The following is a 15,417-nucleotide window of genomic DNA, read 5'->3' on the forward strand; positions in this document are numbered from 1 at the left end:
AACCGGAAATAAAATCACTAATAAAATATGTTATTTATATTAAAACGCATCAATTAATTATAATTTAAAAATATGAAAACTTGATAGAAATTGTGTCATGTGTGTTCAAATCATTTTGTTTTCACAAATTGTGGAACTGTTATCAAAGAAAATTTACTTATCCAAAATGATGTGCGCAAAAAATCATATCTTAATTTTGTCTACTTTTGACCAGTTCAAACCAGCTCGACTAGTAAATAAATATAATTATTCTATAGAATTTCCCTCCATATTTTTTGTAATACCTCAAAAACATGAAAAAAAGCAAGGCCGTAACTAGGCATCTTATTTTAATGAGGCAAAATAATTGGGCGAAATTTTTTTGGAGGGTATGAAATGAATGGTGCAAAATCCTGCATTCTAGGCATTTTTAGAGAGTTTGATAATGTTTTGAATTTGGACACTTTTTATATAAATTTTTCATATTTTAAGACTTTTACTTACACCAAATTTTTTAACAACTTTATCTAAATTTATATGTAAGATAATCATCCAAATATCACTGATTTGAGTCTGCTGCCAGAACATAGAACAAACATCGATTCAGAAGAGATTGTCAAATTTTTCTATGGCCGGTTCAGTCAAATCGTTTCAGAATCATAATTTGGTCTTCTGATATCCTTATCGCGATGAACATGGAGCATGGCAAGACCGCACTATCTCTCGCCACTCATGCATGCTATTTTCCAAGTTTTCAGTCGTTCCAGAGCAGTCTTTGTTTCTAAAAGTAGCACATTATCATCAACACAATGATCAATGTCTTCTTCCAATTCCTTCTCCATCAGCAATTCGGTAGCAGCTTTTGTTTGCAAAAGGGAATTAAGCTTTCCTTTAAGCACCATCAGTCGCAGTTACAAAATATTAAACTCGCTTTTATGCTGACAAAGAGTAGAAAAACTAGGGATAGAATGAGATAACATACATGTATATGATTCTATCTATAGAGTAAGTATATATGATATGGGTACAGGGAAATTGGAATGGAGTTTTTGACGTTTACATGTAGTTCCGTAATTTCAAATTATTTCTGGAAATAGTTGGTGGTATTTACAAGTTCCAGAATCTATAAATTTAGGGGTTAGGGGTTGGGGTGTCTGATTCCGAAACTCCGAATATAAAGAAACGAAATTCCGTAGTCCCGAATAAGTAAAGACAAAATCCTGTGTTAAATTAAGGTTCTACCATTTAAGAATTGAATGCTTCTTTTTGTAACAGGATTGGGGTGTAAAAGCGTTGACCGAAGTACATTTTGTATGAAGCGTGGAAGCGCTTCATTCTAAAAATGTGCACACGGTCAACGCTTTTACAACCCTATGAAGTTACAAAAAGAAGCATTCAATACTTATAATTACATTTTTTAGCTATGATCATGAAAACACGAATTTTATAAATTTTTTATTTAATTCACCTGTGCACTTTATTGTGGGACCACGTGTTATCGTGAATGATAAGTTTTATTGACTGATGCAATTGCTTAAGGAATAACATGTGATGTGCAGTTAGCCAATCAGAATAAAGTATTATAATGAAACATACATCTAATGTATTTATTCCTCAATAATATCAAATTGGAATATGGGATAATCTTTCAATTTTTAAGGTTAAAGAAACATGGATAAAAACTAATCCATGCATTCATGTTTCATATTATTTATATTTTATTTATCTGTAAAGAGAAAGATTAAAGTTCGTGAAATGAATACGCAGATAGCACTGCCCCCTTGCGATGCCCAGTACTTGATTTGTCAAAAGTTGGTAAAACGGAGAAATGGATACGCAGACAGGACTGCCCCCTTCCGAAGACCAGTGCTATATTTGTCAGTCTACTTATCGTTTTTGGATTGTTCTAATGAAGTTATATGCAATACTCAGACTCTGTTCATAAAAAAAAACCTAGTTTACTAGAATTATTCCTTCTTTACCTTCAGTATCGCTTTTCCTTTTTCTGCAAGAGCCTGTTTTTAACTAAAGATCCATGATGATTATCGTTACTACTCTGGGTTAATGTTACCGAGAAACATCACCCGTTGAGATGCTGAGTTATATATCCAGGAAGAATAGTTTAAAAGGAATGATGACAAGTTATAGCAATTAAGGTTGAGGCAGAACAACAAATGACTATTATATTTATATATATATGTATAAAAAAAAAATCAGTGTCGAAATTTTAGTGAGGCAATTGCCTCACTTGCCTCAAGGGTAGTTACGGCCTCGAAAAGTATGAGTTAATTCTGTTTTTTTAACCATTTAAAATTACTAAAACACTTAATTTTGAAAATCTGTCAAATGAATGTATATTTATACATGCATTATTAGAAATATGATTAAGAAACGACTTTAAATCAAGATGAATAAATCACTAAATATGAATAAATTCCAGAGTTTACTTATTGCCTAAATCTGAGACTACTATAACACATAGTAGTCTCAGCCTAAATTTATGTTCGGCATTAGGATGAATAATCATCATCAGATTTCAGGCAATAAGCTTAATGCCTAGGCGTAAGCTTATTGCTTAGGATTTAAGCTTAATGCCTAATTTCACTTATTACCGCTAACATATACCAGAGACATATATACACATGTCTCTGCATATACATATATATATATGTAAACATGTCTAAATTGTCATCTAGTTAGCGGAACGTACGTGTTAGTCCGTATGTTGTTCCGATACTTAGATTCCGGTTCACAATTTAGCACACTAAAATTGGCGGGAAGTGATGTTGTCAAATTTTTAACACATTTGCAAAGAAGTCGGTATACCCATCTACATTGAAGTTGCTAATTTATCAAACTAAATTACACGAATGATGTTGTTGGTGTAAATATTACCAGTTTTAATTTGTTACTGTATAGGTAAAGGTCACAAATTTATATTCACCTTATCAATTTATCAGTTTTTGGAGTCCTAGCACAAAAATAAACAACATGAACAATGAAAATACAGCCTTTTTTTAGCTGATCAAAACATCAAATTACTGGGCCTTTATACAGAAGCAGAGGCTGAATGGTTTTTTGATGTCGTTTGGTATCACTGTGGGGACAAAAATTATCAGAAATCTAACAGAATAAGTGTCAGAAGTAAGACCGAGAATAACAATATGTTTGTATGAAAAACTAGTAATTATTATGCTTAGCACCTGAAACTACTATAACACAGTGTTATAGTAGTCTCCGTTAGCACATACATGTATTTATTGGAGAAAAATTCCAAATATATATTTTTTTTGAAAATGGTCATATAGCTGCATATATTAGAGATATATTTTTGGAAAAAAGGTCCTAATACATGTAATATATATATTTATTGTATGGATTCTTCAATATAGTGTTAAACAAACAACTCATTGCCATTAATAATAGTTTAGTATTTACAACCGTTTATATTGATAGGGACTGTTAATATTAATTAGTGGCTTTTTGTGGCACATTTCACTTTTTGTAGACCTTCCACTCCTCTGTTGGTAGGAAGCCATGGCAATAAAATACAACTTGGGGTCATTTATAAATAAAAGGAAACAATAAGCTTTCCCTGTTTGTTAAAAAGGTATTGAATTTACCACTTAAGATAATTGATTCTATTCAAGTATATTCAGATTTTTTTCTATGCATACAAAAACTTCAGTTGAATTTTATCCAAACATAAATTATGTTGTGACTTTTTTTTCCGAGGTATTTTGTGACTTTTTTTCCCGTGACTTTTTTCCTGTAACTTTTTTCCAGTTTACCACTTAGGCACTGGTTACATTGAAATGTAGCAATAATAAAAACGTTGTTGTTACATTGGAACCTTATTGCCTGAATTCATCTATAATTTTACCTGATGACATATTTATGACAAGTTTACGACTCTACACTAATCAACTGCCACAACAGGCAGTGGTGGATCCAGAAATTTTCATTAGAGCATACCTGCCAAATTTTCAAAATGCCCATGGGGGTTTTGCATGCAAGATGGCTGCCCCACTCCTAAAAAACCTTCAAGGGGGCCTTCAAATACAGTGTAATGTTGTTTTTTTGCTTCTTCATAGTTTTATAAGCCTTAATTCATTGTAAAATTAATTCTTTTGTTAAAATTGTGGACATGATTGCTCTTTAAAAATTTCAATTTGGGAGCCTTCATCATTTTGTCCATGGGGGAAATCCCCCACAAATAGTGACAGTTGGCAGGTATGTTAGAGGGGGCCCACTGACTCCTAGGAGGGGGCCCGCTTCAGTCATGCTTCAGTGATTCCCTATATAATCAACAGAAATTTTCTCCTCAAAAGAGGGGGCCTGGGCCCCTCAAAAACCCTCTAAATCCGCCTCTGAAAGGTGTCATAATATTTGTTGTTTTAAGTCATCCATTCATATCTGATGTGTCAGAAAAATCTTCCAAATTGATTTTAAAATTTGTAAATAGAATTGGTTAGTCAGCATTTTATCATCATACAATCACAATTGGCAATGTTTACTGTAGTTTCAAGACAAAATTGTAATTAATTTAAATGAAATAACGAAACCTGTTATGAACTCATTAGAAAGCAGCGTTTATCTTGAAATCCGTTTAAAATATTGAAATCAAATCTAGATGTGTTTCTGTCCAGTTCTGATTTTAAAATTGACACCATTTTGTATTCCCTTCTACTGTGAATAAGCCTCTGCCCTGAACACAAAGAAAGATAACTCAAATGTTATGCATTTTCTCTTTTAACTCGAAATCTTTTTTCAATCCTCTAACTTTAAGACATTTAGGTTGAGGTGTATTTAGTCATAGTGCAAAGATAACAAGGTCTTTGGAGGGGAAAAAAAGGGAGTTCTTCACTTCGTATCTCTTTAATACTGATAGATTAACTGAAAATCTCCATTCATCCTTTTAACTTAAGAACATTTATAGTGAAGTCTTTTGAGTTGTGTTGCAAAGATAAGAAGGTCTTTGGAAAAATGTTGGAGGGGAAAGAAGGGGGAAAGGTCTTCACTTTGTATCCATTATTTTAATGCTATTTTTATTAATTCTTAAGTTATTTTGCCAATTAATAAGTACAGGAATCCTGCAAATAAAAGAAATCAAGGCTTATTTGCTCATCTTCAGTATACCAACAGAAAAATAAAGAGATATGAGGCTATTTGAAAGTGATATGAGACTATTTTAAGAGTAAAAAATAGTGCACACAGAAACGCAGCAAAAACTATAACCCATAAAATCTGGTTGCATAATAAATCCCCCATGGAGATTTGTAAAAGTTGACAGGTCTGCAATATGCTTTTGATGATAATATAGATAATACATGAACTAACACATACACATATATACACGTAGTAAGTCTGAAATATTTGCAATGACCTTTCATGTATGCCTTAAACTTTAACATGATAACTTCATATAATTTTTTTTAGAATTCAATAACTTCATATAATTTTTTTTAGAATTCAATATGAACAGTCATGCCTATTTACAATTTGAATTAACCTATATTTAAAAAACTAATATTTTATAGTACTTTAGACCTAAATTAATACATGATTTGTAACTCCAATCCTGACCCTGCCAAGCCAGATGTGAGATGGTACATGTAGGTAGGAAAATAATTTTATTTTTTCCTAAAAGGTTGAACAATATCTGGATCCTGCAAGCCGGAAAATTGGAAATGAATAAAATAATATTTGACCTAGTTTTGACAATAATATTTTTTGAGTCGGACCATTTTTGCAGGTTGGTTGGGATTTGGGAAACAAACAATATTTTATTTTAGGCCTAATATGTATAGGAAAATTAACAAATTACAATCATTATTTATCATTAGTAATGTGTTTTATCAATGGAATTTATTGCATTTTCTGTACATGAAGATATGTGTAGAAATCACCTTTGCTATTTTTATTACAAACCTGTAAAATGGGAGACAATTGTTTAAATCAGGGAAAAAAGTGAAAAAATATTTAAAATTCTTTTTAAATTATCAATCTTTAAAAAACCTTAAATTGTCAGTGATGTGAATGAAGTACTTCCCTATATAGATATGTCTAGTTTTCCAGATTAAGTAGTTAAATTATAAAGTAAGGATCATAGAAAAAATATGAATGAGCTGTGAGAATGATTACAACACCCCTGCTTCCCCTAGTGATCATCATGAGCAAGACTGAAGGAACAGGGTGGAGGATTTGTATTGTCATAGCTACATGTATAAATGTAGACTTTTTTTGCAAAAAGAATATTAATATACTGGAGACAGATTAAGGCCAAATAAAAATATATGTGTGGTTCCAGTTACCTGACCGACCCTAGTTCAAACCCGACCTTAGAACTTTTTTTTTCCTGAAAAATAGATTTTCAAACGATCTGATTTTGAGGACAAAGAATTTCAATAATTAAAATCATAGATTTTTATCATCTGAATTTCCATAAGAAGTATCTTTTATGGCTAAAATGCAAGAATTCATAACATATAGTGCAACAGAAGTAACTAAAAGCGTAACACGACTGTTTTATACCGAAACACACATGTAAATGGCGAACTTCCGGTTGGGTCATGTATAATACCGGAAACAATTTCGGTAAACACATGATTTTTTCCCTGATTTTGACAATCCAAATTAAAATTAAGTAAAAAAAAATTTAAAAAAAAATTGCAGACCTACCGACCCTATTCTTTTAAAGTATGTAACTGGAACCACATGTATATTTTTATTTGGCCTAATGTTGCTATGTAATTAATTTATCTGTATTTTTTTTAAATATTTTCCAGATGTTAATCATGTAAATTAACAACAAAAAATCAAGTCTATGCACATACATATTATGGAAGGAACAGAGTTAGAAAAATACCAAAAGGAAGTATGGATGAGGAGCCAGATTGAAAGCCATGATATTCAGAGAGAGGCAGGTATAAAAGTATTTAATAGACATTTGTCTTGATTTTTTTGTTTTTGAGTAACCAAGCATTCATGTCTGCCTGATCATCTACATTTTTGAAAGTTTCTTAGCAAATTAAAGACTTTCCCTTTTATCTGAGGGTATCCATTTTGTGTATCCCATTTAACCCCCTGCTTCAGCTTGTTTTACCTAGTTTTCAATTTTGTATGTTTCTGACATGGGCTTGCCACTTGTATCATGATTGTATTCAAATAAGTTTATAACAGAATAAATGTAACGTATAAGGGTTATTTTAGTTTAAGACCCTATAATGAAACAAAAGCTCTTTCTATTTTATATTCTTTTTCAGCTACCAGTTCTACAAAAGTTAATAAAGATGACTCAGTGAAACTGATTAATATGTAAGTTTCCATGTATCTTACGACATATTTGTTTCATAAGTGCAAACCAACAAATTTAGGCAAGTGTTTTATTGTAGCATCTTTTGAAAATTGAAAAATAAAGTGAACATGAACAACTTGGATCTTTCACTATAAAACCACATCAACCAAATTTGAAAATCTCAAAATTAGAATGCAGCGAAATAGGCTACTAAGGGCTAAACACGAAAGAAAGTATCTATGAAAATAAGTAGTTTTACAGTATCATTTATTAATCTATACAAAGGCTTTTAAGCAATGTTTGTTCTTCAAATGAAAAAAAAATATATATATAATTTGACTAATTAGGTTACTATTGACTCTATATATTTGTAATTGAGATGAAGATATAATAACTGAATAATTCCTTAAATGGGTGACTATAAATCTACACTTTCCATTTTGAATGTGAGGAATACTTACCATTGCTTTACTTCTTTGGAAATATAGGACTTAATTCATATATACATGGCTGATGCACATTAATGTTTTTTTAATACAAAATGTGCAAGATCTCCTATTTTAAATCTTTCATAGACATAAACCTTGTTGAAAGTCATCCTTTTCCCCACTTCTTCTTTAGAAATAAAAAAATCAAATCATTCACATGAAACTTGCTATTTTAGCTTGAATGCACTGAAAGTAAAAGGTTGAATTATAGAATAGATCAACCTTACTAGGTATTGCAATGTTTCTAATTAAAGATGCTGAGGTTGTATTGGGTATTTTCATGCAAAACTCTGGAAAAGGTATTTTTTTGTCATTGATAATATGGATTCTGTGAAACTTTAATTAATTTATTATTAAAATTGATATAGATACACATTGTACCTAATTTATTCAATTCTTCAGATTAACAGAGTTAGGTGAAGATTTAAGAAAACAACATTTTGATAAAGACAGAAAAGAAGTCATAATTAAAAGGTATGTTTATATATAGAACGGCATACTATTATTTTCACTATATCAGCATCATCTTGTTAATGTCACTGTTTACTGAAATCTGTCCAGAGTTATAAATCTTCACAAATTATACTGTAGATATTATTTCTTGTATACACTTTCAACCTCCTACCTCGTAGCAACATGTGTAGAAATGATATGTTTGATCCAATTTGCAAAACTCTAAAAGGAGCTATCTTGGTCGCCATGTTGCACATTGGTTAAGTAGAGGTCAGCAGGAGACATTGTGTACCTGTATTCTTAATTTAACAGTATTTTATGTTGGTTCTCATGTCAAGAAGCATGTGAATGTTTTTATGGATCAACCCTGCCCTAGTAAGTGCAATTAAAATGGTTTGGATACCATCCCCTTAACCTGATATTTTCTTGTATTTCATGTCAAGAAGAATTGGAATATTTATGGTTGGAATAAAGGGGTCTTTCCTGTCCCATACTTTAATAAAATTGGAGAAAATATAATTGCCCTTTGCATACTGTATCTCCAATTTGGGAATCAATTTTTACCTGAAACAGATAGATATATGTATTAAAATAATTATGCAAAGTAAAAAGAATGAGATAAATACCACATGGTCAAATATTATCAAATCTGTTGTATGCGGATTGTCCTATGTATTGAACCCGCACTACACTTATGTGTTTTGATAGCTCCCTTAATAACTTCTGTTACACTATCCCCAAGTTTGATCAATCATTCACTCTCTTTAAGAAAATCAAGAATGGAGAAGCTATTTCAAAACTAAATCAATATATACATGTATATAGTTTTTTGCAGCCAAAGAAACCATATTACCAAGCAGACACACGTATTGAACTCTCCTGATTTAATTGACAGTGGACAGTATTTCTCGACCTTCCTTCCTTGATATCTCGAAAATAGAACTTTAACATTGAAAATTATAAATAATGTATTTAAATGCTGTAGACCGTGTTCATACATCTTTCAACAACCAGGGTTGTAGGCGTGATTTATATTGACAATTTAGTACAATTACCCTTTGCCCTGTTGATGTAGCGATTTTAGATACTTTCTGGACTATGTCAAATACTGCCTACATCTTGGAGATTTGATAATGTTTTGTCTTGAACAAAGTATTTAGTGTTTAACCAATTATTTATAACCAGTAATTAACAGATTATGATAGCTTACCAAATAATTAATGGTAGCAGTATTTAAAAGATTTGAAAAACTAAAATTTTACACACATATTACTCAGATAAATTTGATTTTTCAACTTCTAAGCTCTTTATTGTCAATAAGTATGTATGTCCCTCCTAAAAGTAAAACTCACAAAATATGGTTAGTTATAGGATTGGCAAATAGACTATTACATGATTTTACATTGCACTATAGATGAAATACCTTTTAATCATTTTCTAAAATTAAATTGATTTTGTATATATGAAGTACACAGTATTTACAAACTTGATTATGTTTCAATAGAATACAGCTTGGGAATTTTTTGGTCAGAGAAATATTTGAAGAAGAGAATATTAATGAGGAAAATAAAGAGAAGTTAAAGTGAGTATTGAATATGAAGTTAGGATCTTCCATAGGGGTTCGCAATATTGGATTTTGGGTACATAATTTGGAATTTAAAAATAACTTTGAATAAATAAACAATGTTGCTGTCCATCAGGTTGTCTTTTTCTGAATTTTCTACCAACAGACCAGACATATCTCTGTGTCAACAGTTTGTTACATGACACTGTCCATCTGCCTTCAGATTCTACCTAGAAAAGAAGGGCGAAAGATACCAGAGGGACAGTCAAACTCATAGATTGAAAATAAACTGACCATGCCATGGGTAAAAATGAAAGAGATCACCAGGCAAACAATAATACACATGACACAACATAGAAAACTAAAGCTAAGCAACACAAACCCCATCAAAAACTGGAGTGATCCCAGGTACTCTGGAAGAGTAAGCAGATCCTGCTCCACATGTGGCACCCGTCATGTTGCTCATGTTATTACAAACCCAATAAGTAGTCTAATTTGGTAGGTCACATTCATGAAAAGGAAAGTGGATTGCATTTATGACATAAGGAACATATCCTATATCATCTGTGCAACTGTTATTCCATTACAGTCAACCAACTCCTGATGGCGTCTTTAAAATTTACATTAGAACTCTTGGTTAAATAGCTTCCTTGTTATGTTTATATTTAATTATATATTGGCAGATACATTGCTGAGTTGTTAGAGAAGCAGTGTCGACTTGTAACAGAAATAATGAAAGCCTTAAAGGTATGAAGAAATGAAAATAATAGTTGAATTTAAAATGACATTGTTAGAATGGAAAGTCTTATCTAAACAAAAAGTAATGGTTCTAGTCCTCTTACTATTTATGGAAATCTTATGAAAAAATTGAGATGCACCCAAACAGATAATGTTTACAACAGATTTCAACAAAGACCTCTTTCATTTTATATTACAGGTAGAAAACTCACTTTTTGACATTAGTATAAATTTTTAATTATGTTTCTCTAATTCTTGGTCAATTTATCCCTTTCTGCACCCATTGTATATAAAAATTTAATCAACGTGTGGTTCGTTTGATCTCAGTAGTTCATTGGTTAAAATTCCGATTATGACGTCGAATTTTCTTGTTTTCCTCTTAATTTCCTATTGTGACGGCATGAAAAAAGGCGACCATGCCTGATGACGTCACATAGAAAGAACATATCTTTTTGCTGATCAGTTGCAAAGAAGAAATAAGTTTTGCCTGCTTATTATTTGAAAATCATTAGAGAAACAGATTCCACCACCAAATCTCCTGTAATACAATATTTATCCACTCTCGACAGTTAAATTTTAAATATTTAAAATGCTCAAAATTAAACTGTGGATAAGTATTGTATCACACTCGATGCAGTGGTAGAATCTATATATATATTGCTCAGTCATTCTATGATTTGTTTAGTTTTAATGCATTATAAAAGTGATATTTGAATTTTTGATTAATTGTAGACTATTCAGTCAAAATGTCAAAAATTATTTATAAACCTATATATATATCTAGATTACCATGATTAATATTTCTTTTCTAGAGAACAACTGAACTAAGAAGTAAACTTGATACTCTGAAGAAAGACAATTTTGGTAATTAATTACTTTATGTATTTGTCAATAGAAAAAAATCCATGAAGCAATCCTGAGACACATGGGTCTATGTCTGCCAAGTGATATGTGTGCTGTTTTATTGTTTATCAAATTTGTGAGATCTGATTCTCATTTAAATATAATTGATTTCAATGCTACTGCAATCTTAATGTACAACTCTATCAGTTCGTAGTAAGTTGGGTAGAGATATATTTGAATAATTAACTTGTTTAAATGATTGTTCTTAAAGAAGCAGTAAATAACAAATGATGTAACAACAAGAATATATGATATTAATAAACATGGTAAGAAATAAAATAGACAAATTAGCAAACATTTGTTAAATTGTTACATCATTTGTTATTTTCGACATTAAAAAATATAATTATGTCATGTGAATTTCTCCTATAAGTTATATTTAAGAAGTAACTGACACATGATTAGTCAAATACATTTAGATCAGGGCTTCCAAAACGGTCATATATTCCGGACATTTGTATAATGTCCGATAAAAGTCTGGCTGGGCAAAGCATGAAACGGTCATATACATTTTAGTTATCAAGGCTTTTTCGGTCATATTAACATAATTCACAATCTTTTTGACACAACCTTTTGCCTTTAACATCCACACATTTCCGGTCATAAAAGTGACATGATGATTAATTACTATCAAAACAACCCCTACTTCAATACTTTCTAATTTTAATCAAGGCTAATTAGTTGTTGGACAGGTGATATCTACCTATTCAGGTGACAGGTAAACTATGTTCAGTACCGGACATCATATAAATTGATCGGTCTATTCACAATTATTTTCTTACATTTCAGCGGTTTGTAGCTCATTGATTTAGTCCAAAAGATTAAAATTATAAGAAATTAGTTATCTACATGATTTGATTAAAAATTTTAAAAGGTTTAAATGAAAAATCGTTAGAACTACGTAGAATGAATTAGAACAAGTGTGCGCATGTGCAAAGGTGGGAAATTTAATTATGCATCCTTTATTTCTTCAAAATGCTAAAATTATCATTGATACCTGTATCTAAACGTTCATTTCAAGTATTTTGTTGAAGAAATAACGTGGAAAGAGCTTCTTCACTCAGTTATGCTTTGTAAACGTACACAGATTTTACGTATCTGTTTATGGTCCATGTTTTACCATTGTCAAGTCAACATTCGGTTTTAGAAAAACGTGATTTTAAAAACGAAAATAAAGTTTTTGACATGTCATTTTGCACAAATAAAGAGTCTATGGCAGATATGAGCACGCTGATGTGCACACTTTGAATGATGCACTGCCAATTTAACAGTTTACATCCAAACGTCAAATTCATATCAAAGTAAAGTTTAAAATCGTTTTTTAATCTAATGGTCATCTGATTAATTACCATAATTGCCTTTTGTGACTAGGTCTTAAGGGATTAAAATCGGGATCAGATATAAAATGTCCGGCTGGCTCAAATGTTTTTTGGAAGCCCTGATTTAGATAATTGATTTTTATGTAAAATGGCAAACTTATTTCTTATATTCAAAGCACTTACTACTTGTGCACTTACATACAAGTTTTAAATTCATATGAAACTTTAAAATATACAAGAATGAAGTATAAGTTTTTTGTAACTTAATAGCTAGTTTTTATTTTAAAACTGATGTAGAAGTTAGCCTAGTAGAAGAAATTTACTGTTTTATAATTGTTTGCGTCCAGCAAACAATTTGCTGATATATTTTCCATATGCAGTGAACCTAGCAAGACCTGTCTTGTAAAAATTCAGTGATCCAATTAAACACATGGATCTGTCATTGAAATAAACTATTATCTTATTGTACATGTTATACACATGCTCAATATCCATGCTTCTTTGTTGATTATTTACTAACTAAGGTGAGAATCAGCAAACTACAGTTTCAAAACAATTAATTGGCTGCCATATTTTCAAATCATAACAGACTGAGAGAGTATTTTGTTTGATGATTATATGATATGGATGCGTAAAAAGTTATAAAATAGTCCACAGTAGACTTAGTTTAGGATATATACACGCATTGGTTAAAAAATTGGATAAACTTTATTTTTCGCCGGTCACAGCTCTTTTCATATAACTTTAAACACTTACTTCAAGTTTATAATAAGTTAAAAATAATGAAAACACAGAGAAGGGTAAATTTTGCATGTATTTACATTTGTAAAATCCTCCTGGAATTTTGATGATGGAGAAATGTGGGTTGAGCAATGACATATTATGAATGAAATTGTTGATTGCATTTAACATGTTTAAATACAACACAATTCATCATGAAATAGGGAGTTTTCAAGGTTGCAGAAAAACTGCTGTTGCATGGAGCTATAGGATGATGTAAAGATGGAAATTAAAAACAAATAAACGAGAAATTTCCCCTCGTTAAAATTCTTTGCGATTACATCATCATAGATGTAATGGTACTGAAACTTATTCTACCCCCCACTTATGATATAGATGGTTAACAGCAGCTTTCTTGTTTCCATTTTGCCACGATCACTATTTATTATTTACTTCATATTACTAAGTTTCAGTTTTGGAGAAATGCTTTTACATATGATTAAATAGTACTTTAAAATTTCAAAATATGCTTCTGTACAGCGTAATTTAAATTCTTGTTGATGATACTTGGAATATTTATATCACATCAACCCCTGAACATTGATATTTTGTACATATCAAACAAAGAGGATGTGAAAAGGTGCTTGTGATAAGACAGATCTATTTTTTTTTACAGAGAAAAGAACAGAAAGTAGAAGAATAATGTTGGAGATAAAGGAGAAAAATGAAGCAAAACAACAAATTATCAGAGACCCAGAAACTATGCAGTGAGTGAAATTTGAATATAATGATTTTTTTAAAAGAGCTCTGAAAAATTAAGCTGTCTCCTTGACAGGGGAGATTTGTTGAAGTATAGAATGATAGCATTTTGAAAAATATATAAAACTTTATACTAGAATCAGGAATGTGTCAAAGAGACAACAACCCAAAGAGCAGAAAACAGTAGAAGGCCACCAATGGGTCTTTAATTCAGCAAAAAAAAAAAATTCACCTGGAGACGTGCTACTGCTGGCTCCTTAACAAAAATGTAAACTAGTTTAGTGATAATGGATGTCATACTTAACTTTATATGTTTTATTATACTAAACTTTCATGTAATTATGTATTAATTTCCTGTTACAACGAAGATAAGGAGAGCTATTGAAAAATACCATATTAATATATATATCAAATAATTATGAATCTATATGAAATAGGCATACATATTGGGCAACATTACAGCACATACAAATAATTGAGCCCCCTGATATAACTAAGTAGTGTTTAGCAATTTGTTTTGATATATTCATCTGATATTCATTTGATGTTGCAGATCCTTGAAAGAGTTTGATATAATAATGCAGAAGATTGTGATAGCCAGACATACATTGCAGGGACTTGTGCTGGGAAGTGGAGTTAACTGGGCAGATGACCCACAGTTGTTGGAAGTTGTCCTAAAACTAGGAGAAACTTTAGACTTTAAGTGACAGACTTGGAGAACCTGTTTATATTTTTCTATTCCTGAAAACCACAAATTGTTTTAATCATATGAAGTTTATGTTTGTCACATTAATATCATACTAAACTTATAAAATATCAATTTCAAGTGGCATGGCTAACATTTCTGGAAAAAAAGGTCATTAGAAATTTGACATAATACATTCTGCTGTTGTCTGCTCTATGGTCGGGTTGTTGTCTCTTTGGCACATTCCCCATTTCTATTCTCAATTTTATTATGTATCAAAATCAATAAAGCTGACTGAAAATTTCAGTGTGTGCATTATTCTTTAAAAAATAAGGCATATATGCATATTTAAAAGAAATTTAATTCATTGGTTTAGAACTATTGTTATGTCCTGGACTTGCAATTTAATTAAGTATATTTGACACTCTCTATTTATTACTGATTTTTTGTTGGGTCACAATTAACAAAGACACAATGGGGAAACAGACATGTGTAAAATACGTACTTTATAA

General features: G+C 30.8%; 1 protein-coding gene across 2 annotated transcripts; it reads left to right on the forward strand.

Moving 5' to 3' along the window:
* Positions 1 to 2,730: 2,730 nt before the first annotated feature.
* On the forward strand, positions 2,731 to 15,046 carry LOC143071930 (uncharacterized). Of its 2 annotated transcripts, none has more exons than XM_076246626.1 (9): positions 2,731 to 2,898; positions 6,768 to 6,905; positions 7,245 to 7,296; positions 8,167 to 8,238; positions 9,722 to 9,799; positions 10,465 to 10,528; positions 11,332 to 11,383; positions 14,138 to 14,228; positions 14,774 to 15,046. In XM_076246626.1, exons 2-9 carry the CDS (start codon positions 6,806 to 6,808, stop codon positions 14,925 to 14,927), a joined length of 663 nt encoding a protein of 220 aa, XP_076102741.1. In that variant the 5' UTR covers positions 2,731 to 2,898; positions 6,768 to 6,805; the 3' UTR covers positions 14,928 to 15,046. The 2 variants fall into 2 exon arrangements, with proteins under 2 accessions (XP_076102741.1, XP_076102742.1); XM_076246627.1 differs by having other exon boundaries at positions 2,744 to 2,863.
* Positions 15,047 to 15,417: the final 371 nt, after the last annotated feature.

The sequence above is a fragment of the Mytilus galloprovincialis genome, chromosome 4 (assembly GCF_965363235.1).
Source record: "Mytilus galloprovincialis chromosome 4, xbMytGall1.hap1.1, whole genome shotgun sequence".
In the NCBI taxonomy this organism is placed as follows: Eukaryota; Metazoa; Mollusca; class Bivalvia; order Mytilida; family Mytilidae; genus Mytilus; species Mytilus galloprovincialis.